Source organism: Chinchilla lanigera, unplaced genomic scaffold (genome assembly GCF_000276665.1).
Source record: "Chinchilla lanigera isolate Chin_1 unplaced genomic scaffold, ChiLan1.0 scaffold00067, whole genome shotgun sequence".
Classification (NCBI taxonomy): domain Eukaryota; kingdom Metazoa; phylum Chordata; class Mammalia; order Rodentia; family Chinchillidae; genus Chinchilla; species Chinchilla lanigera.
Genome location: NW_004955468.1, coordinates 4,712,697 through 4,739,151, shown reverse-complemented (window position 1 = coordinate 4,739,151; position 26,455 = coordinate 4,712,697). Strand labels below are relative to the sequence as shown.

Below are 26,455 nucleotides of genomic sequence, written 5' to 3'. Positions count from 1 at the left end.
TTCCCTGATGCCTGGGGCCCCCACGGAGGGCTGTGCCCTGAGCTGCAGGACCTGAGATGCAGCCCCTCGGCTCCCAGCGTCTCTCTGTAGGCTGGAAGGTGCGAGGGCAGTCACCTCTAGGTGACAGGGTGGGAAGGAGAGAGATGAGAGCTCTGAGGCCGACTGAAACTGCGAAGGGCCTCAAGGGGGCACCTGCTTCCCATCCTATGCCCCCAACTCAGGTTGGCTTACACTGAGGTCTAGGGCTGGTCCTGCCCAATGGGGTCTCCTTTTCCTGCTGCGCTGCTAGGGTCCTGCCTGCAATGCCTCTCTCCGAAGTCCTCTCACCCCACCGCCTCCAGGAGACACTAACACCTATCTCCTCATGTGCCCCATCCCCACCCTGCGCCCCAAATTCCTGGGGTTGGGCAACTAGAACACTTCTGTGTCCATCTCATCCCAGTTCTCCCTCCCTCTGTGATGCATGGCTCCTTCTCTGTTTCGACACAGGCTCACAATTACAGCTCATTACCCTATCGTAGCTGGGCCCTGAGTCACTGGGGGAGGGACCCTGGGCTACCCAGCCCTGTCACCTTCTCCCAACCTACAGTATAAGGAGTAGTGACGGGGAGAAGGACTCTGGGAAGGCAGGGGCATCTGGGAAAGGAAGAGAGAGAGAGGCTGTAGACGTAGAAGGCAGAATAAGAAGGTAGAGGGAGAAGGCAGGAGGGCCCACAGATCAGAGGGAGAGAAAAGGTCACAAGAAGCAGACTGAAGCGAGAAGAGGACTGCGGAGAGAGGGAGCTAGGCAGACATGAAGCTGCGGGTATCTTTGGCCAGCCTCCTGCTGGCCCTGTGCCTGGGCAGTGGGGCAGCTGGTCCACTGCAGGGCTCTGGGACAGGAGCTGGACAAGAGATGGGTGGTACCATTGGGAATGCCGTTGGTGAAGGAGCTAAAGAGGCAGTCAGCTCTGGAATCAAGGATGCTATTGACCAAGGGGACAAAGGAGAAGGCAGCTCTTCATCCAGAGAGGCCAGAGGAGATACACTCGGCAATAGGCTTGGGGAAGCAGCCCATGGTCTTGAAAACACAGGGAATGAGGCTGGCAGACAGGCGGAGGACAACATTCGACATGGAGTGAATGCTGCCCACAACCCCTCTTCTTGGGTAAGTGGCTAGGAAGCCAGGTGTGGAAATGGGAAGCTATGGGGCAGCTCAGTCAAATATCATGGCAGTTAGACTAAGTGCAGGTGTGTTGTCCTTGCAGGGAACATCTGGAGGACACGGCATGTTTGACTCTTATGGTAGCTATGGAGGCCAGGGCCAGGGAAATTTTGGAGGTCCAGGGTCTCCCTCAGGCTATGGAAACCTTGGAGGCTCAGGAGGCAGCTTTGGAACCAACTCCTTGGGAGGCTCCTTGGGGCAGGGAGGCCATGGAGGGTACCCCAACTTTGAGACCACTGCTCAGGTAAAGTAGACATGGTGCCCTAATACCTGCCCCTGCCAGCTTTTCACACCTCCCCGGTCCTTCCAGATCCCACACTGAGTCTCACTCTCCCTGCAGGGGTTTGTGGCCCAGCCTGGCTATGGTTCAGTGAGAGGTGGCAGCCAGAATTCAGGGGTAAGAGCCAGAATCTGGGGCACAGAGTAGTTGTCTGAATGCATATGACAGAAAGTAGGGAAGAGACAAACGGGAAAGAAAGAGGGACTGCGGCAAGAGGAAGAGGAGGCTGGGAAGAGATGGGTGTGGTGGGAAGCTGGGAAATGAGAGGGGAGGAGGGGAAAGGAAGGGGAGAGGCTTGTGGAGACGGCTTTGATAGACATCTCTAAACCCACTGCTGCCCTCTTCTCCACAGTGCACCAACGCCCCACCTACCAGCTCTGATGGAAGCTCCGGAGGCTCCAGGGTAAGAGGAGAGCAGCCTGTGATCTGGACCGGGGAGAATGGGACACTGCTCTTCTTAGGCTGGGGAGAACACGCCCCAGCAGGAGAGCTAGGGGAGGACAGACATAGTCCTGGTCTCTCATCCTCATCCTCACTCCGTTCTGCTTCTCAGGAAAGCAGCAGCCACAGCAGTAGCAGTGGTAGCAGCAGTGGCCATGGTGGCAGCAGCAGTGGCCATGGTGGCAGCAGCGGTGGCCACAGTGGCAGCAGCAGTGGCCACAGTGGCAGCAGTGGCCACAGTGGCAGCAGTGGTGGCCAGGGTGGCAGCAGTGGTGGCCAGGGTGGCAGCAGTTCCGGGTCCAGCCATGTAAGTTCTGCTCCTTGGGTGAAGGCAGGGATGGGTGAGGGTCCTGGTGGTCCCTGCATAGCAGACAGGCTCTAGGCGTTCCCTGGAAGCTGCTGCAGCCTTGGAGCAGGTGATATGACTGGCAGTTGTCATCATGAGGCTCCCTCCATCTCTGCTCCCCACCCTCCCAGACCCAGGGAAGGCTTTTTACAGAAGCACATTGGGTTTCCACAAGAGCTGTCCTGCCTGCGTCTGCCTGCTCTGCTCCCTAAACTTTTGCTCCATCATGGTGGGCAAGTTCTGTCTCCTTCCAACTTCTCTTCCTTGCCCACCTGGAAGGTGTGGGTAGAACTGGGGGTGATGGAGGGAAGAAGAGGGATGGGCACAGAAAAATAGGGACATTCATTTGGGAAGGCTCCAGGAGAATGAGGTCAGGATTGCATGCACAGAAACTAGAGGACATTTACAGAGCCGAGGTATAGATGACACTAATGACTACGGGGTACCCACAGGGACCCTGCGTTATGGGTGAGGAGGTGGGGGGCTGCTTTAGAAGAGAGCTCCAAGAGAGGGGTGCTAGAGGCAGGTACCCCATGAGCTCCTTGGGGCCTGGGAATGTTGTCTGGCCACAGGAAGTGAGGGATCATGACAAGTCCAAAGAATGAGCTTCCTTAGTTGCTGCTCCTTATACTACCCTCTTACCCCCATCCAGGGCATAGAAACTTCTAGGGATTTTGATCAAAGCTTTTCAGTCTCCAAGGTAAGAAGGTCCCTAAGAGTCCCTTCTGCTTACTATGATCTAGCAAAGACAGGGTCCATTTGCAAGTCCTTTAAGATGACATATGAACTCTCGCTTTCTTTTCCTCAAAGGGAACTGGGTCTGATACAGGCAGCCGAGATACAAGTGGTGGTGGAAACAGACCTGAGGTCAGTGGCTGGGGAGCCCCCAGGGGCCCAGATTTCCTTCTAGTTATGGGAAGCAAATGCAGAGGGGTCAGCCCTCGAGGCGGGGCCTAGGGGCCCACTGAGAAGGGGAGGATTACTGCCATGGAGGAGCGCTTTGGGGGCTGGCATGGGTGCTCAGGAGGGGACTGAATGAGTCTTCCCTATCTCTTTTCTGCAGTGTGACAACCCAGGAAATGAAGCCCGCATAGCTGGAGGATCTAGGGGTGAGGTGAGAACCAAACTGCCTATTTATGACTGGGGCTGTCCCCATTCTCAGAAGTCCACACTGCTCAGCTCCATTCCTGATAATCAGTTACAGTCAATCCATGGAGGTAGCAGATCTGACAATTTAGGTGGAAGAAATCAAATGTGTACTCCTAAAAGTAGTCTCCAGAGTAATACTGGATTGGAAATTCCCATGTGATGGCTCACTGTGTACTGCAGACAGGGCCGGGAAGAATCCTATGTAAATCAGTGCTTTTAGAAATGTAGTCATTTCAAATGTCCCAGCCCAGGCCATGGACAGAACTCACGACTCCGGCAGAGAAGTGTTTTGGAAAGTCTATTTCCTCCCAGTTATTCTGGAATTCTGGGCATTGGGTGTCAGTCCTTGTGGTGCTGACAGAGCAAGTGTGACACTCCTGTCCACACCTAGACGTCTTGTGCAAAGGCAAGTTCTGATTCAACAGGTCTGGGGTGGGGCTGAGATTCTGCATTTCTCACCAGCAAACGGGGGAGGCTATGGCTGCTGGGCTGGGCACTGGTGGCCACCAGAATGTTAAGAAACACGCTCCCAGTTTGTATCTAGCTTGTTTCTAGAATTTCAAGTCTTAGGTACATAAGAAATCAAAACTACCAATCGCCACGCCTGTAATCCCAACACTCAGGAGGTCGGGGGATGAGGACTGCCACAAGTTTGAGGCCAGCAGGGGCTACCTAATGAGTCTGAGGCCAGCCTGAACTGCATAGTGAGACCCTGTCTCAAAAAATAAACAAATGATTCCACCCCCTAAAAAATTATCAGTCTTTTTCCTCTGTGTTTTCTGTTCTTGGTGTATTGCTGTGCATGTCTTTATTCTCTTCAGGTATTACAAATACTTATATAATTTCATTTTTAAAAACATACCTCTTTAATCCAGCTGGACTTTATTTTGCTGTGTTTGGTCTAGTCCTACTTTTTGATCTAAGCATAATTATTCTACACTTTGGATCAGAGCTGGGTGCTCCTTTATTTTGGGAAAACCAGTTAAAAACTTATAAGGTGGATCACTAGTATTTTCCCCTAAATATTTAATGATATTTCCAGCCCTGTATATTAAATAATTTCTAATACTGACTTCACATGCCACTTATAATTACCTTAGGATCTGGGGGGAGCTTCTGCAAGTTTTGTTTTGCTAAATGGATCCCTCCATGGTGGCACAGATAGGACGTCACTCTATTTGAAGTGGCTCAGGGTATGTCAGTATCCACCAGTATAAGTACATTCTTGCCACTGGTCTTTGCCAGCACCTTTTAAAAACCTATTCCCAGACCTTTATCCTTCCAGATGAATTTCAAAATTAGTTTGACAAGTTTTCAAAGAGAATTCTGTTAGGATTTGTAGAGGAATCATATGAAATCCATCCATACATTTTTGAAGATGGCTTGAGGATCTAGAACAGGGATCTGTCTGTGTTTCACTGTCTTATCCCCTGGGGCTTCAGCAGAATACAAAGGGACCCCAGTGGTCCTGGGGACATCAGGGTAAGGGAATAATAGGCCTGGAAAGTAGAGATTGTGCTGATAGTGAGTGGGATGGAGGTTCACTCTCCAGTAGCAATGCTAGCTGAGCACTTAGGCTGACGGCAGAGCAGCTAACTGTACCTCTGGGAATGAGGAAGTGCTGATGCAGGAGCTAACCTCTGATTTAAGGGAAGACTAACTGGTCTACTCATGGCCACCTTGGCTCCTGCTGACTGGCCAGCTGGCTCCCATTTCCTGCCCATTGCAGCCATAAGCCCAGCTGGGGGCTTCCGGGTTGGTCAGTTCAGATCAACAGTCTGGTTTGTATCTGCTTCCCAACCAGGGGAAAATTCAGATGCTTTGGTGGCAAAGCCCTTCCTGCTGGATTTTGGGCAGCTTGCAGAGACAAATATAAACAGGAATGGTGACATTCTCCATAAATACCATAAGTCCACATAGTAAGCCGGTCCATCACATGAGGAGGTTGAAGTAAGACCTGCCAGGCAGGATGGAGTCCTGGGATGTCCTCTGTCACGCTTGTGCCTCAGTTCCCTGATTCTGAACTTCCTCATCTGCAACCTGCTATCCTGTCCTTTCCTGCCACTGACTTCTCCATGTTCTGTCTCCCTAGGAAAGCAGAGAGAGCAGTAGACTTGGGAGCTCCCAGGGCAACTCTCAGGTAAGCCCAGGGGGTAGCTGGGGTGGCATTAGCAGAAGGGATGGTGGAGTGTGGGCAGCAAGCCAAGGGCTTGGGGGAAGAAACAAAAATACCAGTTTCTTCTTGCAAGCTGCTCTGAATTGGCATCTGGTGATCATCAGGAGACAAAATGACCCTGTGGGATCTCTAGTCCCCTCCTCCATTCATCCATTCTCTCCCTCCTTTCAGTTGACATCAGAGCCATAGTTTCTTTGCAAGGGTGGGTCGGGGGGACTAGACAAAACAACAGAAAAATGGCCCAGGAACTATCTGCAAAAAAACATACTTAAGGAGTCAGTGTTGAGGAGTGAAAGTTGCTGAACTCCGGGTTAGAAGATGGGGGTTCAAGTGGCAGCTTGTCCCTTGCCGCCTGTGCATCTCCAGGTAGGTCAGTTCACCTCGCTGAGTCTGCCTTTCTTTGGGTAAAGCGGAGACAATGACACCTGACTGGCTCACTTTCCACAATTACTTTAGGGCGTTCTGTGTCAGAGTTAGACTGAGGTGGTACAGAGTACAGATGCAAAGGCAGATACTGAGGTCAGTTACTGGACCCCTCTGAGTTCCAATCTCCTCATCTACAAAGTGAAGTCATCTGTAGAGGACCATGGCAGAATAAGGCACAGACAGTGCCGTGCACACAGTGGGACCACATCTAGCCACTTCCATTAGCAGTGGTGTTTGGAGGGGGAGGCAAAAATATAAATAAAAGTCAAGGGACAGGGTAGGGCTATGTGGCTGCAAGCGTTTGGGGAATTATTTTTGAGGTGGAAATTTTAAGCGTTGTGTAAAAGAGAGAAAGTGGAATTACGGAGAGGAGCAGAAGAGCTTGAGCAACAGCAGAGACGAGAGGGCCAGGGCACATAGGACAGGTTGAAACCGTCTCGAACATCAGTCTCCTTTTCCCCACCAGAGACAAGGATCCAGTGACAACAGTGGCAGTGAAGAAAGTGAGGTAGTCAGTGAGCTCAATTCTGTGGTGAGTGGAGGTGTTACTCCACCTGGGTTGTGACTGTGGGCTCCAACATCCTTCATCCGCCTCCTGACATCTCCCCACATCTCCTGCCCCGTGCCTCTTGCTCACAGTGTAGTTTCTTAAATTCATCCCATTTCTCATCTGTTCCTCAGGACACTGAGACATCTCCTGGAGTCTTCAACTTTGACAATTTCTGGAAGGTGAGTTCTGCAAGATAGCTCCGTTCACTCTCCTTTGGAAAACCAGCCCCCGGCCCTTGGCTCCATAGGCCGAAATCCTCTTTCTGTACTGACAGGGAGAAGTAGCCCTGCCCCTCTCCCAGCCTGAGGCCCTGGGCCAATTACATCATGGCCTGATATGGATATTCTTTATGTTTTCTTTGCAGAATTTTAAATCCAAGCTGGGTTTCATTAACTGGGATGCCTTAAACAAGGTAAGTTCCCAAAGGCTGTGCAATCCTGGTCTTAATGGGGGAGGAATCCAGGAAGCTATACCTCTGGCTAGTAAGCTAGGGGCACAATAATAGTGGCCTTGTACAAAAAAGGGTGTTTAGGCCAGTACTAAAACCAAAACCAACGTACAAACTGTGACTTGAAGAGCATAGAGAATTTGGGGTCAACTGAGAGCTGGGGATGCGTGCAGGGGATGAGTCTCTTTAATGCCTCAACATATACGTCTGTGCTGGTGCAGAATATCAGTTTCCTCTTAGGATCTGGAAGGTTAAGGGGACAGCCTGACTTAAGGCAGTGATTGTGAACCTTTTAGAGCTTTAATGGCACAAACAGCCTGCTGTGGCATAAGTGCCATAGGTTCACCACCACTGTCCTAGGGGATAGACTGATTGCAGTGTTAGGTGGAGCTAAAAGGCCCCATGAGGACTGACACACTCTGGGGAAGAAGAGAAAAGGACCTGAACAGCTGATGAGTGCCTGATGGGTGACAGGCATCACTCTGGGCCCTGTGCACACATGTAATCTTAGGAGACACCTGGACCAGAGAACCCCTCTCCCTTTCTGCCCTGCCCACCCCTCCTTCTCACAGAGGAGTCCTTGGCCAGCCTGATTTGACAGCAGAACAGCAGAGTTGATGGGGCTGGGTTGTCAGGGAGGGCTGAAGGCAAATGGACAATCCAAACCACTTCTCCAGGCAGACACTGTGAAACGTGGCCTACTGCTGTGATTTATTTAAGCTCCTCCTTTAAAAAAAAAAAAGAATATGAATTAGTTGCTAAAGTATAAAAGGTGAGAGACTTTAGCTGGGCATGGTGGCACATGCTTGTAATCCCAGCACTTGAGGGAGTAAGGCGGGAGGGTTATAAGTTTGAGTATCATTCAGGCAACATAGCAAGACTCCTATCTCAAAATAATGTGCAGAGGCTCTAGGTTCAAACCCCAGTATGGGAGAGATAAAGAAGAGAGAGAGAGAGGGAGGGAGGGAGAGAAGAGAAGAGAAGAGAAGAGAAGAGAAGAGAAGAGAAGAGAAGAGAAGAGAAGAGAAGAGAAGAGGACAGGAGAGGACAGGAGAGGACAGGAGAGGACAGGAGAGGACAGGAGAGGACAGGAGAGGACAGGAGTAGGGAGAGGGACAGGGAGAGGGAGAGGGAGAAGGAGAGAAAGAAGGAGAGGGAGAAGGAGAGGGAGAGGGAGAAGGAGAGGAAGAAGGAGAGGGAGAAGGAGAGGCAGAGGGAGGAGATATGAATGTTTAGATTCCTGGTCTCTTAAAAATTTTGTCAACCCTGGACCCTCCTTTCATGGGGCAGTGCATGACAGACCGGGGCTGAGTGGCAGCTGCTTTTTGCACGCGGGTCCTTGTTGTCCACACTACACTCACCCTGCCCATCAACTATTCCTGTCACCAGAGTGGCCTCGGTGAGCAGTTGCGTTTCTCTGCTCCTTAACGCGAGAGAATGAAGATGCGGATCCCTGCCTTTCTTAACCCTGTGGTCTTTATGGGAGAAGCGGGTGGTGGTAGATGGGCAGGCAGCCTGACCCAAATTTTGGGAAAAGCAAAGTGTAACCTCTGAGAATGATGGGGATGGGAGAGGTCAAAAGGACCCAGGTCTACTGAACAAACAAAACAAATTCTCTTCTATGGAGGTCTGCTTCTGACAGGGGCAAGGCTCCTTGCTGTGGACCCTGGGGCACTTAGAGTCTGATGGAAAGGCCAGGCCACGCATGGGCACTTCCCAGAGAGCAGGACAGACAGCTAAGCATTTCTGTCCATCTTGCGGGGTGGGAAGGGAATAGTCACAGTTGGCCTTCCTGGAGGGGCAGATCCTGTAGAACGATGGGCAGTCCGGAGATGAAGGAGAGGTGTGGAGCTCTGTTCTCCTTCACACTTGGGGTGAGGGAGCTGAAGACTTCAGCCAGGGAGGGGTGAGGAGAAGGGACTCCACGTAACGCTTCTGGTGAGGCAGGGGCTTCTCAAGCTCAAGGGTATCCAGATGTGTCTAGCTGACAGCGGTGGACTACAAGGTCCCTGCAGATTTTTAAAGCAGGGGTCTATGCCCCATGCCTTGGCCCACCCCCAAAGCTCTACTGCTTGGGCCTTCCCCAAATCCCTACTGCTTAAGCTTCCTCATAGAGCTTATTTCTTTGCCCAGGACGAGAGGAGCTTTCGCAACTCGTGACCTCCAGGCAAGGAGCTACCAGCTGGATGGGAGATCCCACTCCCTCCCTAAAGAACCTTTCCCCCACCCTTAATCTTGTCCCTCACCCCTAAATTTGGTCCCATGCTCTTGAAATAAATCTCAGCTGCCCCACGTGCTGGTCTCTGCTCCTTTTATTTTTTCTGTCTCTGCTGTTGGCCCCAGGGGATGGAAGGAGTGGTCACAGCCCCACAGCTTTGGGTGATGTGCTGGAGGTCTGAGGTGGATGGGCAACTAAAAAGGTGGGAGGCTGGGGATGCTTTGCTACAGTTCTGTGGTACTCAGGTGGGGGTGGGACCGGGAGCGAAGACAGTACAGTGTGCTGGGCGTGCGGGCTGGCTAGTGGCTCAGAGATCTAGCCTCTCTCCCTGTTTCCAAAATAGCTTCTGGTGTCCCGAGAGACTCCTGGTTCCCCGCAGCCCCCAGCCCTCCAACCATAGTCACAGTAAGATTGTAAAGGCTGAGAAACAGGAGTCTGGGCTTAGGTGAGTGGGGTGGGTTCCTTGCTAACCTACTTTTCATCCACAGGGCCATGTCCTGTCCCCTAACACCCGGGCCCTCCTCTACTTCCGAAGACTCTGGGAGGTAGGAGAATTTCTGCTTTACAAAGAATTGGTGATCCTGGTTATCAGGCCCCTCCACATGCTTCCTCCAAGGCAGCTGCCCTTGACATGAGCCGACCCATCCCCAAATTGCCCTTTTCATTTTTGAGGCGGGTCATCTCACTCCAATCTTTTTATTTTGTTTGTATGTGTTTGTGATGAATAATAACTGCATTCATCTCGGAGTTACCTCAGTTTTAGCACCAGTGCCACGTCAAACCCACACACCCTCAGCCTCTCGTTGCTTATCTCCATGGAACCTCCAAATCCCACTGCTCTCTTAAGTCCTTTCCCACAGCAGCCCAGAAGCCCTCATACAGTAGGTGGCCGCTTCCCACCCTGAGTCCTGGCTCCCCTGCCGCTCTTTTCTCTCTCTCCCTCCAGGATTTCAAACGAAAAACTCCTTTCTTTAACTGGAAAGAAATTACTGAGGTAAGGAGTGAGGTGCAGAACTCATTTCCTCGGTTGAGGAAACAGCTGGGGACTTGGGTCGGTCCATTACCAGGTGACTTGTTGAGGCTGCTGTCCTGGCTTCTTGCCCTCACTCCCTCTCCACCATTCTGCTGCTTTATGCAAAATGGAGTGGGAGTGGACTGGACAGAGAAGCTATGAGTCATGGAGGAGGGTACGGGTGGGAGGGCCTCCTTCCAATAAAAGCCCAGGGCTCCTGCCTTGGGCTCCACAGGCATAAAATCATGAAGCGGTCTTTGCTCTGCTGCTGTCCCTGCTGGGCGTGGCCTGGCTAGGGGGGACCCACAGCTGGGTGGTACACAGGGTGAGCAGGTAGAGGGGGACTAGGAGGGGGGACAAAGCAAGGGACCTGGGCCTGGCATCAACTTACAGATGCTGGAAAAGGGGCACTGAAGGGGAAGCTGAGGGAAGAGAGGACAGGATGTTGGGGGAGGGGTGTCTGGGGGTCTGAATATCTGGCTCTTGGGAAGGATGAGTAGGGCCCCAGGTCCTGTAAAAGACTACAACTTGCTCTGCACAGCCACTGGCCTCTGGGAAGCAGAACCTTTGGGCACTGCCTGGGCCAGGCTTGGGCGGCTGGGCAGGTGGGGAGTTAAGGCCTTCTCTTAGTGTCATGATGCACACATATAGGACCTTTGTAGTTGTGTTTGTTTGATTTTTCAAGAAAAGCTAGAAATCTGAGTTTTAATTGGTCGGTAACTATTTTAATACTTTTTAAAAAGTCAGACCAAACAAAAACTATCTGAAGGTTGACCGACAGGCAGTTTGTAATCTCAGGGTCAGGGCTGAGAGTGGGGTTAAGGCTCAGTGTCAGGTGTGGACAAGGCAGAGTTAAGTCAGGCAGGACTTGACCCCTGCACTGTGAGAGGGAAGGTGTGAATGGCGGGGTCCTAGCAGAAAAGGGATGGTGATGGGAACGGAACTCCCTCCCAGGGCTTAGAGCTGCCCGTGGCCTTGTGGGCAAGGGAATACAGTCCTCCCTCTGCTTCCTTGTATTTGTCCCCTTTCCTTCCCTTCTTTGGCTGGGAGCTAATGCCCATCCTAATTTGCCTGTCCTTGCAAGGACCCTAGAGAGGAGCAACTATGTGCAGGGTTTTAGGGCTTGTGAGGAGCAGGTTTGGTGTAGGCAAAGGCAGGCTAGGCTGAGGGGCCTGGGCTGCCCCAGAGCAGCCTCTGTGAGTTCTACCCATCCGTCATTCTATTGCGTCTCTGGCCAAGGCTGCCAGCATGCCAGGTGCACAGGTTGGGCTGGTGTTGCTCAACGAGCTTCTCCACCACCACGCCCACCTCGACTGTGGAAATCTGTGTCCTACATCTATCTGGGCCATCGTCTCCTCTAGGCCACCGTGCTTACCATGGACCATTAGAGGGGTGGGATGGGTGAGATGCTGGCACTTTAAGAGGCGGGCAGAGCTCAGGCAGCAGGATGCTGGCATTCCAGAAGTCTGGCAAGGCCCGCAGGGCCATGGAGATGCCCACTGTGGCTCCTTTTTCCCTCTCAGGGTGTAGACATGCCATCGATGCAGAAGAGGGCGGACGTCGCTACTCAGGTGGGTCTCTTTGCTCTCACTCTCTCCTGGAAGGTCCTGGGTCCCTCTCAGCCCTGGGTGTGGCCAATCTGAAGTTCTCTTTTACTCCGCATCCGGTGGTTTTCTCAGCCTGACGCAGGGAGGCAAGTGGTGGCAGGTGTGACTCCCAAGGCAGGCTCTCCAGCACTGATGCCTGATCTAGACTCCCCCTCTCCCCCTGGCCTCCTGCCTTACCTCCCGAGTCTCCTTGGAGAGCTGGGAGAGGTGCCAGGCCCTTTGGGCTTAGACAGTTAAGAACGGTGAGGGGTGGGCTCCTGTGGCTGGGAAAATCTTCCAAATCTGATTTGGAAGAGGGGAAGGCAGGGGTTACCATGTCCAGTCGGGAAAGGGAGGCGGGGTGTTCATTCCAGAGCCACATGCCTTCAATGCTTCTCTCTCTTCCACCCCCACAGAACTACTATAACAACCAGCAGGCGTATCCCACTGTGCCCAGCGGGCAGCACTCAGTGAGGAACACCCCCAAGGTGAGGCTTACAATGCCTAGTTCTCCCACGGGCCAGGCCGGCAGAAGAGAGGTGGAGGGAGGTGTTCACTGCAGGGCCCCCCCTGCTCACGCTGAAAGCCAGGCCGCTGCATCCCTTTGGAGGGAGACTTGTGCCCTGTGAGCGGTCTGGAAAGGGGGCAGGGATCAGCACTCCTCCAAGCTACCCTCTCAGGGAGCGGCCTCAGAGCAACAGAGAAAACCAGGAAGCAAGAGCCTCCCAGAGAGGAGCACGGTTCTGGCAAATCACATCCCACCATGCACAGGCAGCTGGTCTTTTCTCTGCTGACCCTTTTTGGGGAGTGAGCAGGGGAGAGGAAAGCAGACCAACCCTCTTGGGAAAGCTAGCCCAGGAGCTCTTGGTTGGTGGGAAACAGAATGCATTATGCCTCAAAGGAAATAAAAGGAAATAATACCCCAGACATTTGTTTTATGCAGTTGCAAAAAACGCAATGCTATAATGGCAGGAAATGAGTATGTTGGGTACTAATTAGGTTAGGAAAGCACAGCTAGACCAAGGATTTCTCCCTCTCAAAACAAGAAAACGCCCACCCTAGAAGGGGCACAACTTTCTGTGCAGAGATGGGGAAGGAGGAGCTGGGGATTTAGCTCAGCGGCAAAGCGCCTGCCTGGCAAGTGCAAGGTCGTGAGTTCGGTTCCCGGTACCAGAGAAAAACCAAAAAAAAAAAAAAAAAAAAAAAAAAAAAAAAAGAGATGGGGAAGGAAGTGGTGAGGGAAAGGAGGTACAGAGGCCATTAGCCCTGCCTGGTGGTGTTCCCTTGGCCACTGCCTGTGGCCGATTTCTACCCACTCAGCAGGCAGAAGGGACACCTCAGCTCTTTCCACTCCCTGGGGACACTGTGTGCTCAGGGGCCATGTTAAATGTCATCCTGGATACATCCTTAGGAAAAAAATCCGTAGACTGAAAGTGCACAGGGGGACTGAAGGGCCTTGGTGATAATCCTTGCTTGTGCCTGTCCCAGACACGGGGCCCTTTCTGAACCCTAAGATCAAGTCAGGGCACAGAAAGGCCCCACAGCCGCACATCACTTCCTCTCTTCTTTTCTCAGCAGGGAGTAGCCACTGCTTCATCCTCGGTGAGTATGGGACTGAGAAAACCTGGCTCAAAACAGAAGAGGCCTGAGGCCAGAGTGGGTGGAGGGGGCAGTGACATCCACTCAGCCCTTTTCCTGTCCTCCAGGCTTCCCGGGCACAACCTGGTCTGCTGCACTGGCTGAAGTTTTGGTAGGTGAGTGTCAGAGAGAGTGACAGGAGCCCACAAGCTGGAGCTGAGGCAGAGTCCCCTCACAAGCAGGGGCGGGACCTTGGCATTTCCTCAGACCTCGGTCAGCAGCACCACAAAGTGAGGTTTCCTTTAGGCGCATGCTGGTGGTGGGGATGAAGGAGCAGATCCCACTGCGGGGTGTGGAGGAAGAGTCCCGAGAAAATGATCCAGGACATATGGAAAGCAGCCTGAGTGCTGAACGGGGGGGGGGGGGGGGGGGAATAAACAGAGGGAGCCACGTGGGCACACCAGGGGGGATGGCGCGCTGGGGGAAGGACAGGAACTGTCCCTGGGAACTGTAAAGAGGAGAATCTTTGGGGATACAGGATGAAGTGCGGCTCCAGAGGCAAAGCAGTTAGAGATTAACTTGGTGGAACCATAAAGACGGTTTTAGGTAGAGGAAAAAGTGAGGGGAACTGAAGCTGGACCAGGCAGGACAGCAGACAAGCTGCTGGAGCCTGGAAACTTGACGAAAGGCCCTCCAGTGGCAGTTGATTTAGGAGAGCTTGCACGCCATCATTTAATCTTCTCATTTTTTTTCTAGAAAATTATTTTTGGCCGATACTGAGACCTCCCGAACACCAGCCAGTCTTCAAACGGCCCAGCCTCACTTCCCCCAGCCTTCCCAGCCATGCCACCCTCCCGGGTGCTGACAGCCACGTGTGCTGGGGTGGGGACCCGGTTCATCTGCTCCTTGCTTCTTCCCACTCTGCTGTGGTGTCTTGGTGATGACCAGCTTCACCGGAATAAGCAGCCATTTTCCTCACCTACTCTATTTTGTGACCTGACATTTTTCCAGAAGGAAAAAAAAAAAAAAATACAGCTTATTTTTGAGTTTCTCTGTGGAAATAAAACATGAATCCTGGTTCCCAAAGGTTTTTACAAATTGTATTAATGTTAGACTGATGGCCTGGGTGGAAGAATGATTTAGGGGCAGATAATCCGTCTTCCTCCTGAGAATGGTATCAAGCATGTGTGGTAGGCAGAGAGAAAGAAGACCTAGATTTTTTAGTCCTGACCTGACAAGAAGCAGCTGGCTAATTTCGCCATGCCTCAGTTTCTCTATGCGTAAAAAAAAATCACCTTTGCCCAACCTATCTGGATACCATGCTTATTGCACGTGAAGTAGTCATGGATGTTTTAAGGCCCTGAAAGGTCAATAGTACAGCTGTTGAAATCAGGAGGCTGGAGTAAAGTTGTTCAATGTGAGACCAGTCCTGGTGGGGCAGAGAGAGGACAGGATGTAGGAGTGAGGGCTAGTAAAGAATATGCCTGGAGATGCAAATATACTGGTGCTACTCAGATTTTTGTTGCTCTGACAAAATACCTGAGGAAAAAAATGACTTAAAAGAGGAGGGTTTATTCTGGCTCGTGGTTTCAGAGGTTTTAGTTCATAGTCACCTGGCCCTGTTGCTTCTGGGCCTGTGGTGGGGCAGTACATCATGGTTGGGAGCATGGGCGAAGCAAAGGAGCTCACCTCATGTCCCCCAGGAGACAACATATACCTTTCAACAGCAATGAGGCCTCACCTCTTAGTAGGCCATTCAATTATGAACACATCAGTGAGGTCAGTGCCCTTATGATTCAATTACCGCTCTAGGTTTCAACTTTGAATACTGCTGCATTGGGAGTCAACTCCTCTGCATGGATTTGGTGGAGGGATACTTCATATTTAAACCCTAACAACATTCGAGTGTGGATGAAGGGGAGCAGTTGGGTTGATGTGTCTACGAATTTGGGGGGAGGGATGGGTCAAAGCCATTTATCTTATGTACAGCTAATCTGAATTTTCAGGAGAGAGGGAAGGAGGCAGAGAACTACTTCACTGATGAACCAGTGGAACAGGCAGAGGCTTTGTGCACATGCTGAGCTCAGGGTTATAACCAGCTGAGGAGCCCTTGGCCAGGGCTGGAGGGTCTGCAGTTAGAGTCTCTGAATCCCATCCGGCTGGTACACTGCACCCTGTTGTGCTCCCCTGATATTCCTGCAGGGAAATAGGAAGTAAACGGAGGGCAGGAGCACCCTCCAGTCTAAGTGACTCCCTCTCCAACTGCAAGATCCTGGAAGGCATGACCCCTGCCTTCCTTGGCTACTGCCCCAAATCCAGTAGGTACAGAGGGCCTCAAATAGTTTAACAAAAGAAACCTAGCCCCAACTGATCCAATCTTCAGCCCCGCCAACCCTGCCGCCTCACTGGAACTGTGGCCACAGGATGATGTTCATCCCGTTCCACGCTGTAGGGAGAACCTCGCAGTACCTCCCAGTAGCCACAGGGAGGAGCACGTGGAGCAGTCCAGGGAGGACACTCCACCCTCACTGGTGACAGGCAGTTCTGGAGGTGAGTGAGGTATGGGAAATGGGAACTGAGGTCTCCGCAAGCCAGCCTCTGAGAGACTGAGGGGGAAGCAGAGGTAGCCAAGGTGGTTCTGGACTCTTGGGGTGTTCTTGGATCAAAAGGCTGGAAGCAGTTCTTCCAAGTTTAAAGTAACAGTTGAAGCAGAATGGCATAGGGGACCCTCTAATAAAGGGAAGTCACCTCTTCTGGGGGCCTCTACAGTAGCCTCCTAAAGCCCCAACATTCATTTTCCCATGACCGTCGGGAAAGAACTTTCCACACACTTTTCTTCATCCTACAAAGAAATTCCGGCTGTTCACCAAGGCTGTGTCATTTGCCTCTGGCCTCCCTCTCCAGTCAGGGAGTGCTCGGCAGGGAAGCCCCACAGGGGACACTGATTTGTTGTTTTTTACCTGTCCCTAGATCCAGGACCCTCAGGAGGCCACTGCTTCTGCTGCTCCCGTGCCTCAATTCTTTCTAAAATGTTAATTCTTAATTCTTTCATTTCTCTTTTTCCTCCCTCAACCTTCTCCTCCTCTTCCTTCTCTTTCCTCTCTCTCTCCTTCTTTGTGGTACTAGGGAGAGATCCCAGGGATGCTTTACCACTAAGCTCAGTCTTTGAATTTTTTTCTTTTTTATTTTTAAGAAACAGCCTTGTTAACTTGCCCAGACGGACTCAGAACTTGTGATCCTCCTGCCTCCACCTCCCGAGCAGCTGGGATCACAGACATGCACCGCCATGCCTGACTTCCTTATTTTCTTTTTTCAGTTCCCAGTTCAGTTGTCCCTCCCCAGCCCATCTTTGCCAGGGATCACCATGATCTCACCCTGCTTTCGTCACAGCACCTGTCATTGTCTGAAGTTATCTTGGATAACATGGATATTGTGGATAGTTTCCTTATTTATTTATCTATCTTTATTATGGTCACAGATTGGGATCTGCTTCCTCCATCGTGACATAAGTCTCATAGAGCAAGTACTTGGTCTTCCTTGTATTCTCAGCACCAGGAGCCCAAGTGGGTGCTGGGTAAATATAAATTAGCAAACTGGAGGAGGGATTGTAATTGAGTGGGAGCAACCCAGGAAGTCTCCCTGGGAGACATTTAAGCAAAGGGCACACAGGGTGGGTGGCAGAGGAAGAAATCAGACCTGCTGGGCAATGTAGCTGCTTTCTGGGGTGTGTTATTATTAACACTGGCAGGGGGAAGAAGAAAACATGGGACAAGCAAGCCTTGAGTTCTGCCTCATAACACCCCAAAACCCTCTCCTAATGTCCTAGCCCCAACTACCTTTTTTGTTTTCAATTTTTATTTTTTTATTAGTACATATTTGCAGTACACAACAATTGCATCCCTCATGGGGAGTTGGTACATGTACATGACACATCTTAATTCTTTTTTCATCCCCTTCTCCTCTCTTCATCTCTTGGTCCTCTTCCATTCTGCAAAAGGTCTATCTCCTATTATCTATCTTTCACTTTGTTCTTTATATATATCCTGAGTATCTCATCTAAGAGAAACCATGCAGTTTAACAGTATGGTCTGTGGTGGATTAACTAATGGTCAACTTGGAACACCCAGCTGGACTGAATCAGCATGGAAGGCCCACCTGAGGCTTGTTGTCAACAGTATAAAAGGAGAATTGGAGGGGAAGATGGTGTGCTGTTGATCCTCCTGGAGAAGCTTGTCATGCTGGCTTCGCTGATGTGAACTCGACTATTCTCATCAGAGGAGGAGGAGCTTGGGTCGTCACTGTTGCTCAGGATGGCTGAGGTTCTCTTCAGGGGAGCTCTAGTCCTTGCATTGAGTATTGCTTCCTGGCTCCAGTGCAGATCCCTCAGCTTGCTGGCACAGATCCTTCATCCCACTGGTGCAGAATTTCTAGCCTCCACCACTGACCTTTGGGCCTTCCCAGCACAGATCGGTGAAACAGGCCTGCACGAGACATTGCCGTGGGCTCTAGGCCTCCAGTTGGACTCATGGGAGCCATTGCCATGGGCTCTAGGTCTTCAGCTGGACTTGTGCAGGACATTGCCTTGGGACCCAGGCCCTCCGCTGGATTCTTTTGGTCTTTGTGTGTGGATAGATCTCCTGCTTTCTTTTGCATTTGACTTTTTGGGTGAATATTATAAAATAACCCTATAAATTATGTGTCCTGTATTAAATCCATTCTCTTGTAAACTCTGACTACAACATGGTCTCTCTCTTTTTTTTTTTTTTTTTGGTACCAGGAATTGAACTCATAACCTTGTGCTTGCCAGGCAGGTGCTGTGCCACTGAGCTATATCCCTGGCCCAACATGGTCTCAAAGTGCATCCATTTTTCTATAAATGACTCAAGTCTGTCCTTCTTTATGGCATAGTCATACTCCATTGTACATAAATACCACACTTTCTTTATCCATTCATCTGTTGCTGGACATATAGGCTGCTTCCAAGGTTTAGCTGTTATGAATTGTGCTACTACAACCATGGATATTCATGTATCACTGTAATATGTCTTTAACTCTTTTGGAAGATATCCAGAAGGTGAATAGCTGGGTCAAATAGAATTTCTAGTTTTAGTTTTTTGAGGAATCACCATACTGATTTCCATAATGGTTGTACTAGTTTATGTTCCACCAGCAGTGGCATTTGTTGTTATTTGATTTCTTGAAGACAGTCATTGTATCTGGAGTAAGATGTTTTAATTTGCATTACTTCAAGGGCCAGAGATGTTGAACACTTTTTTTCATGTATTTATTGGCCATTTGCACTTCTTTATTTCATTTTCCCATTTTTGATTGAGTCTTTTACTGGAGGGGGTCTATTTTTTTTTTTTTTTGAGTTCTTTATTCCTCTGTCCAAGGAATACCTGGCAAAAATTTTCCCATTCTATGGGTTGTTTCTTCAATCTGTTGGTTGTTTCTTTTGCTGTGCAGAAGCTTTTCAATTTGATATGATCTCATTTGTTGATTCTTGATGCTATTTCTTGTGCAACTGAGGTTCTGTTCGGAAAATCCTTCCTTACACCTATGTCTTCAAGAGTTTTAGCTATTTTATCTTCCAGCAGATTAAATGTTTTTGTTTTAAAACTTAGGTCTTTGGTCCATTTTGACTTTAGTACTTGGTGAAAAGTATGAGTAAAGATGCAATCTTCTGCATGTGGATAGCCAGTTTTCCAAGCACCATTTACTAAAGCAACTATCTTTCCTCTAGTGCATGTTTTTGTCATATCAGACAAATGTGCCTGGGGTTGTTTCTGGCATGAAACATCGATCTACATTAATGCATTGGTCCAAGTGTCTGTTTTTGTGTCAGTACCATCCTAGCTGGCTTTCTTTACAGGGCTTTCATAGCTTTTCACCTATGAGCTCATTAAGGCCCTGAAGACTGGATGTCCATCACTTCAAGCCCCCTCCCAACAGCCAGAGAGCTGGCTCCAGCCCCTCAGAGTGTCTGTGATGTAGCAATCAGGGCTGGGCCTCACCTTCTATCCACATTCAAGTTCTGGCAGATTGGGGTGGGTAGGGGCAGGCCTGTGGGATTTACTGGTATTCCCTGAGAGGGAACAGGGAAGTCAACGAGGCCTGGAGAGGCAATTCCATTACCCTGTGGCATACATCCAAAGTGTAACCGAAGCTTGAGTGGATTCCCTTGCCATCTACCACGTGGACTGCTGTGATCTTCCCCCATGGAAAGCTTTCTACACTCTCTTTCCCTACCTGTGCAACCACTGGACACTGGACACTTGGGGAACACAGACTCATGAGTCAGGGGAGGAGTGTAGGAGGAGACTCTAGATTTTAAAACCAGCATTTACAGTAAAAATCAGGTAAAGATGCAATTACCGGGGCTGGGGATTTAGCTCAGCGGCACAGCACCTGCCTGGCAAGTGCGAGGTCGTGAGTTCGATTCCCGGTACAGGAAAACAACAAACAAACAAACAAACAAACAAAAAGGTGCAATTACCTTGAAAATGTCAGGAAGGTCCCAAGTGAAAAAAAAAAAATCATAAGCCCAACACAGCCAGTTTTTCTCAAGCATAGGAACAGAATTTCTTTGGTTGAGCCCCTGTAGTAGTTGGCTTGTGTTTAGTGGAATCAAGGACCTATTGTAAAACACTAGAACTTTAACCACTGGGACCAGAACTAGGACACCAGGTTTGTATGTTTTGTTTTGTTTTGTTTTGTTTTGTTTTGTTTTGTTTTGTAGTACTAGGTATTGAACCAAGGCTTTTGCACTGAGTTAATCTCCCAGCCCTTTTTATTTTTATTTTTCATTTGAGCCAGGGTCTGAATATGTTGCCCAGGCTGGGTTTGAACTTGTGATCTTTCTGCCTCAGCCTCCCAGAGTGCTTGGATTATAAGCAGCACTGCACCTGGTGGGACACTAGGTTTAAACATATGTGTAGTGTGAAAAATGTAAGAGGCACCTGGAAACTGAGGCAACTGCAGGTTCATTCTTTGCTGCACATTAACTGAGTGCCAGGAACCTCTTAGTTCTTTGTTTTCATTTGCTAAGAGTGTGTGATTTAAGCTGGGTGTGGTGCCGGCACCCTGGGAACCTCTCTGAGGCAGGAAGATTGGGAGGTTGAGCCCAGGCTGGTCAGTTTAGTAACTGAGCGAGACTCTGCATCAAACTCTAAATAAATAAATGAACAAATAAATAAATAAATGGCTGGGGATGTAGCTCAGTGCAAAAGCCATGGGTCCAAAAAGGTGTGCAATTTAATTCATTTAAATTAAATGAATTAATTTAAATGCCATCTGTTGCTGGCAAAGGAGCCAATGATTTTGTGCCCTCCCCACTCCCAGGCAGGGATCTAGGTCACATAAAGTACTACATCGGCTGGCCAAGGCCCTTTTCAGGACACTACTCCATAGTACAGCACAGGAGCAATACGGGCTCTGGCTCTGGAGTCCTGGGCCTCCACTGCTGGCCCTGCCACACTGGCTGTGTGACCTTGGATAAGGTATTTAACCTCTGCGGCTCCCTTGCCTATAGAATGTAGATAATTATAGGACCTACCTTAGAGAATCTCTGATATCTCCATGAGATCTTGCATTTAGGGCATTTAGCACAAGGCCTGCCACATAGCAAGCTCCCAATACATTGGGTAATATCATTATTAGCATTAGCATGTGGAAAGAAAAACATTAGGAAGTAGTTTGCAAAAGATCAATGACGGAGCAGACTCTAGAGCCAGATGATGGTGTTTGGGTCATCTGTACTTTGGAGTCTCCTTGCCAGAACTGAAATGAGAATCTTCCGTGAGCACATCCAAACGCAGTTGATTTGTCTAAAATCTTTCCATCTTTGTCTGGTTTTAGATTCCTTCCGCTCCTGGAGATGGCCCTATGCTGATGGAATGGTAGCTAATGAGCTCTTTTAGTCGCTGTTAATTAGTAAGCATCTATTAAACGTAAAAACCGTGTCCTCCAGAAAACTTTTTGGGAGGTACTCCACCCACCCCAGTCATTCCCTTACTTGTCCCCTCCAGTAGCACTAACTGTATGTGACATCCACTGCCACATGGCCATCAGTGCTCAGCGAGTGTTCACCACTGTGTCCTCAGGTGGCTCTGCAAAGGAGGAGATGCCACTGTACAGACTGGGGAGGCCTTCTGAGGCTAAACTGAGGCAGGGTACCTGGGACTGTATGTGAGGGCAACATGGGAACTAAAGGGGGCCCAGGCTGTGGGGTAAAAAAGATTGTCCATGTGTGACATGTCGCCCTCTCACCCCAGGCCTAATATGTACTGCATCAGGCTGAGCTAGGCGACTCACCCTCAGATAAGGGCTTGCCTTGCCCTGGCAGCACTGGTCTCTGTCCCAGCACCTCCCTATTACACCAGGAACTGGTTGGGCCACCTGAACCTCATTGTAGAGAAGGTTGCTTCATCAGGCTCTTTTGTCATTTTGAGGTGATCCAAATCCCAAGCTAGGGGTGGGGTGTGTGTTGGGAAGAGCTCACTGAACTGAAGTAGACCCTCAAAGTTCAGAATAGGGAGATTTATCTCCAGTTGGCTAGCTGTAAGACTTGATTTTGTTTCCTTTATGTTTCTCTATTCCTTGCCTTCTTAGGCCAAGACAATAATTTCTCTGAATATCCAAGAGTAAAAGATGGGCAGCTGAATGATGGGAAGGATCCAGGCCCCAAAGAGAAATGTGTACAGCTTGGCAGAGGATGCTTGAATATGAATTCTAACACAGCAAGGTTGGGTGTCCCTGAATTCTGTAAAAGGTATGGTGCTAGGGCGATAGAAGCTATTGTGCTTGATCTAAGGAACTTAATATTCTAAGGGGAAACAAGAGAAAACAAGTTACTCTAGGTACAATGTCAGGGAGATACCAATGAATTGATACAGCAATATTGAGAGGGGGAAGGTGTGCAAAATGCGTGATGGGAGAAATCAGGGAAGCTTCACTCAATGTGAGCACGGGGTCCAAAGAACTAAAGATGAGAGAAGGACATTGGAGGAACAAGAAACAGCATGGCCAGATGACTAGAAGAGAAAAAGGAGTCTATTCGCTGAGGAGTCCAGTTTGGCCAGAATGTGATATATTTACAAAGAAAGTAAAAGAAGAAAGCAGACAGGTAGATTGAATCCAAGTATGGAAGGCTTTAGTACCAGCATGAGAACTTCGGACAGGTTCGGTAGCATGGGGGAAAAGAGCCTGAAATACTGGAGAAATGAATAATATTTTTAAAAAGAAGCAAAGACAAAAGGAGAGGTCTCAGGGTGCCACTGCCAGTCTCTTGGAGGGACAGGTCCAACCTGTCTCCATCCCATCCGCATTTACATGAAGAGGTCCATTTGCAGTCTTACCTTCCAAAAGCCTGGGGCAGAATGTGAATTGGGAAATCGAAGGCAAGCGGGGAACAGTCCCTACCTACACCTCCCAGAGCCTCAGGGGTGGGTGACATGATCTGGGGGTGAGTCAGTGGGGTGGGGACCCCACTTCTGTTCATATCTACCACGTTGGGAATATAAAGGGCAACTGATGAGGCCCCGCCTCAGAGCACCCCAAACTTGACACCATGAAGATCCCAGTCCTTCCTACCGTGGCTCTCCTCTCCCTGCTGGTGCTCCACTCTGCCCAGGGAGCAGCCCTAGAGAGTCGCGAGGTGAGTGTCTCATCTGTGCTTTTATTATGCCTGTCATGTGCCTACCCCTCAGTTTATTTATCTTCTATCCGTTACTGGAGAAGTGGCTTTATTTCAGATATAGTCAGGGGCTGAATGAGAAGTTGGGGCTCAGAGGAAGGGAGGAAAGGAGGAAGGGCACAGAACATTCCTGGGCAGACACGTAGGGTCATGGATACATGTATTTCTGGAAGTGACGGTGAAGTGTAGGTGGAGACTAGGTTACGGATCCTGGGAAGAAGCAAGAGCTGAGGTAGGTTTTCTGGGTTCAGCCTAATCCTTGCTTCTGCTGTTTCCCTATGAATAGCTTCCAGGCAGCTGAGGGCTTCCTACTACCTCTGGAGCCTAGGCCACAGCAAGACTCCTTATGATCTTTGATCTAGTCCCCAGGCACAAGGACTCCTGGGCTCCTTCCTATTTCTCTCCTAAGACGGGGAATGGTGCACATTCTGGATTTAAGTATCTAACACAAGGATCTCAGACTCAACTGATGAGGCTCTGAGCAAGTGGTGCGGATGAGCAAGGGGGCTGTTTGGGTCTCAGAGGAAGGGGAGCAAAGGAGCCCAATCGAAAGGCAGGCAGTATCAATTCCATCTGACTGCTGCTAAGTGGGAAAATGTGGCCATTGTGGTCAGGGTTAAAATTTTCAGGAAGCAGTAGAAATCTGGATTTATGAATTCTCACTATTTAAAAATGTTTAGTTCAAACTGGGAAACAAACTTGCCAAGCCACTATGAGAGCTAAGCATTTAGTCTAGCCTGGGTTCTATGTACTTGTGACCGTTTGCAGTGAGGAAGGAATGAAGAAGCTGCTGAGATGGGATGCAAGGAGGAGGGAAAGGGAGATTACAGCACTGCTGGCAGTAAAGTCACATAGCAAACTAGCCCCCGCCAATTAAATGCAGGCAGCTCACCTCAGCAGCTTGGCTCCCACCTGCACGCTAATCTTCCCCACCCAGCTATATGGGTTAAGCATGGGTGTTTCTAGAACACCTCAAATCTATGACTCTTGGAATTAAGTCAACTGCAGAACAATACTAGCTAGTTTTGCCTGGGAGGTGTCCTCTTTTCTCCACCCTCTCCCCCACCTGCTTCCTATATGGATGTAGAACTGGGTTTGGAACATCTCTCTTACACACTCCACGCTCCAGCCCTTCCTCTCCCACTTCTGCCAACGACGTGCATCACTAGAACAGAAGGGCGGCTTACCTGAGGCCCCACGGTGGACAAGGTGGGGTTGGCAGGGTGCCACGTGGGTGAGGCCCACACTACAAAACCATTTGCCTTTTTCTTTCTCCTTTTCCAGGAAGACACTACCATTGCTAATTATGCATTAGGATCAGAGGTAAATATTCTGTTTTCCCACATCCCGGCTATGAATGTACCCGCTACCTCTGTGCTCCTGAGCAACTTCTTAACACTTTGCTTTTTTGCCTAGGCCTTTAACAACCAGTTCCTGAATCTTGGCAAATGGAAAAATGTGAGTACAATTGCTTAGTGCTGGACCCAAACTATTTACTTTATAAAGGAGATGAACAGCTTGGAAAGCTGCCCCAGTCCTTTTCCAGAGGGTTGGGACTAACCTCTGTCTTTTCCTGGAACTGATCTCATTCTGGCCTTTCTTTTTGCGTAGAATTTCAACCCTGAAGAATTCATGAACTGGCATGCCATCATGGATGTAAGTCCCTGGGTGCCCCTTCCTCTTCTTGTTTTATGGCAAAGCAGGGCTCATTTTAGACCTGTCGGCTCATTCTTGAGTTCTAAGAGGCAGTAACTGCACTGGCTGGGTGCTGTCCAATGCGTTGGCAATCAAAGAAAGAGTCCTCAGGAGGTTGTCACAGCTACACTCTATTTTCCTAAGGCAGTCAAGGAACAGAGCCACAGAAGGAGATCTGAAAGAGGAAGACTTTAGTCAAATTTAATTTGAATCTGCTTACCCTTTACGAAGAAACAGACCCACCCAAACTTAGGAGGCTGAGTCAGTGACAGAACTGGAACGGAGCTTGCGTCTCATGACTGCACCTGATTTTCTATGTGACCTCAAGCAGATGTCTTCAGTTATGGGAGCTTCACTTTCCTCATCTTTGATGTGGGGAGGATGACAGTGCCCACTTCGAAAGGTTGCTGCAGAGCAGTTAGTGTAAGACAGACATAGAATATCGGCTCTGACTGCATTGATGAAGAAACAGCACCATGAGTACCTTGCGAGGTTCCTTTGTGAATGCCTCCAGATCCGTGCTCACATGGCCTCTTCTTTTTTTCTTTTAGTTCATCAAAAGGTCCCTTCCTTTCTTGAACTGGGACGCCTTTCCTAAGGTAAGAGTGGTGTCCATCACGATGACAAGGGAGGGTGTATGGGACGAGGCAGAGGACCTGGGAGGAAGAGTGACAGTGAAAGAAGCCCTCTTCTCATCAAAGCTAAGGGAGATCTTAGCCACTGTATTCAGAGAATAAAAACTTAGATGACTCCAGACATTCTTCACCATCAATGTCCCACTCTACACTGGCTTCCCTGTGGGGACTCCAGCACCCAGGGGCCCCCAGTCTGACCACAGCCCCTCTCCCTCCAGCTGAAAGGACTGAGGAGTGCAGTTCCTGATGCCCAGTGACCATTCTCTTCAAGACCCAGGACTGCTGACCCTCACTGGAAGGATCTCACTGAAAAATCTGATTCCTAGCCCACAGTAACTCTTTCTGGGTTCAACACACTAATAAAATACTTTCCACCCAAGGAGCTCCTTTTGCTTTTCTTTTCTTTCTTCTTTTATTTTTTTGATTTTGAGACAGAATCTCACTGTGTAGCCCAGGCTGGCTTCACACTCATAGCGATCTTCTTGCCTCAGCCTCTCAAGTGCTGGGATTACAGGTGTGCACCACCACGCCTGGCTCCAAACAGCTCCTCAATCTTCTGTGATGGACATTGTTTCTGTCCCTCTCCTACTGGGCTCAAGAATTAAGGTTGGTGGGCAGATATCTTGAATTCTGAGAGAAGACTTAAGTAGGGAGATAGGAGGAAATACTGAGGATATACTGTTACTAAACTAGGTCCATTTTGCTTGACATGTAGTATGCCAATCACAGAAGTGACAAGTTTCATAAGCGTTAATCATGTGGAGGGAGGGATAAGTGACAAATCTGCCTCCCCATGATTATCAGAGTGTAGGGGTATTTATGGGATAAATAAAAGGGTGGTCTGGAGTGGGCGGAAAGGTAACTGGTGGCAAGGAAAGGTGAAGGGGTCAGTAGTCTGTGTATGCCTAAGCAGATTCCATTGCTCTGCATAAGGCAAGTATTCAGAAAATGACATGTTAGCATGATCTGTGGGTAGCTTTTGGCTTTCTAATGTCAAAAGTCACTCATTAGACACTT

At 49.6% G+C, this 26,455-nt stretch overlaps 2 protein-coding genes across 7 annotated transcripts; both read left to right on the top strand.

The window, feature by feature from the left end:
- The first annotated feature begins 595 nt into the window (after positions 1–595).
- On the top strand, positions 596–14,500 carry Dmkn (dermokine). Of its 6 annotated transcripts, none has more exons than XM_013522527.1 (19): positions 596–1,147; positions 1,248–1,448; positions 1,545–1,601; positions 1,837–1,887; positions 2,038–2,232; positions 2,924–2,971; positions 3,082–3,138; positions 3,335–3,385; positions 5,513–5,560; positions 6,489–6,530; positions 6,704–6,751; positions 6,937–6,984; positions 9,727–9,783; positions 10,185–10,232; positions 11,774–11,821; positions 12,253–12,324; positions 13,412–13,438; positions 13,543–13,590; positions 14,171–14,500. In XM_013522527.1, exons 1-18 carry the CDS (start codon positions 794–796, stop codon positions 13,588–13,590), a joined length of 1,500 nt encoding a protein of 499 aa, XP_013377981.1. In that variant the 5' UTR covers positions 596–793; the 3' UTR covers positions 14,171–14,500. The 6 variants fall into 6 exon arrangements, with proteins under 6 accessions (XP_013377981.1, XP_013377983.1, XP_013377980.1 ...); XM_013522526.1 differs by having other exon boundaries at positions 597–1,147; positions 6,489–6,554; positions 13,415–13,438; XM_005400058.2 differs by having other exon boundaries at positions 597–1,147; positions 6,489–6,554.
- An 8,439-nt stretch (positions 14,501–22,939) lies between these two features.
- Positions 22,940–25,820, top strand: Krtdap (keratinocyte differentiation-associated protein). The gene is made up of 6 exons (XM_005400053.2): positions 22,940–23,069; positions 24,393–24,431; positions 24,525–24,566; positions 24,720–24,764; positions 25,355–25,402; positions 25,657–25,820. Exons 1-6 carry the CDS (start codon positions 22,983–22,985, stop codon positions 25,693–25,695), a joined length of 300 nt encoding a protein of 99 aa, XP_005400110.1. The 5' UTR covers positions 22,940–22,982; the 3' UTR covers positions 25,696–25,820.
- Positions 25,821–26,455: the final 635 nt, after the last annotated feature.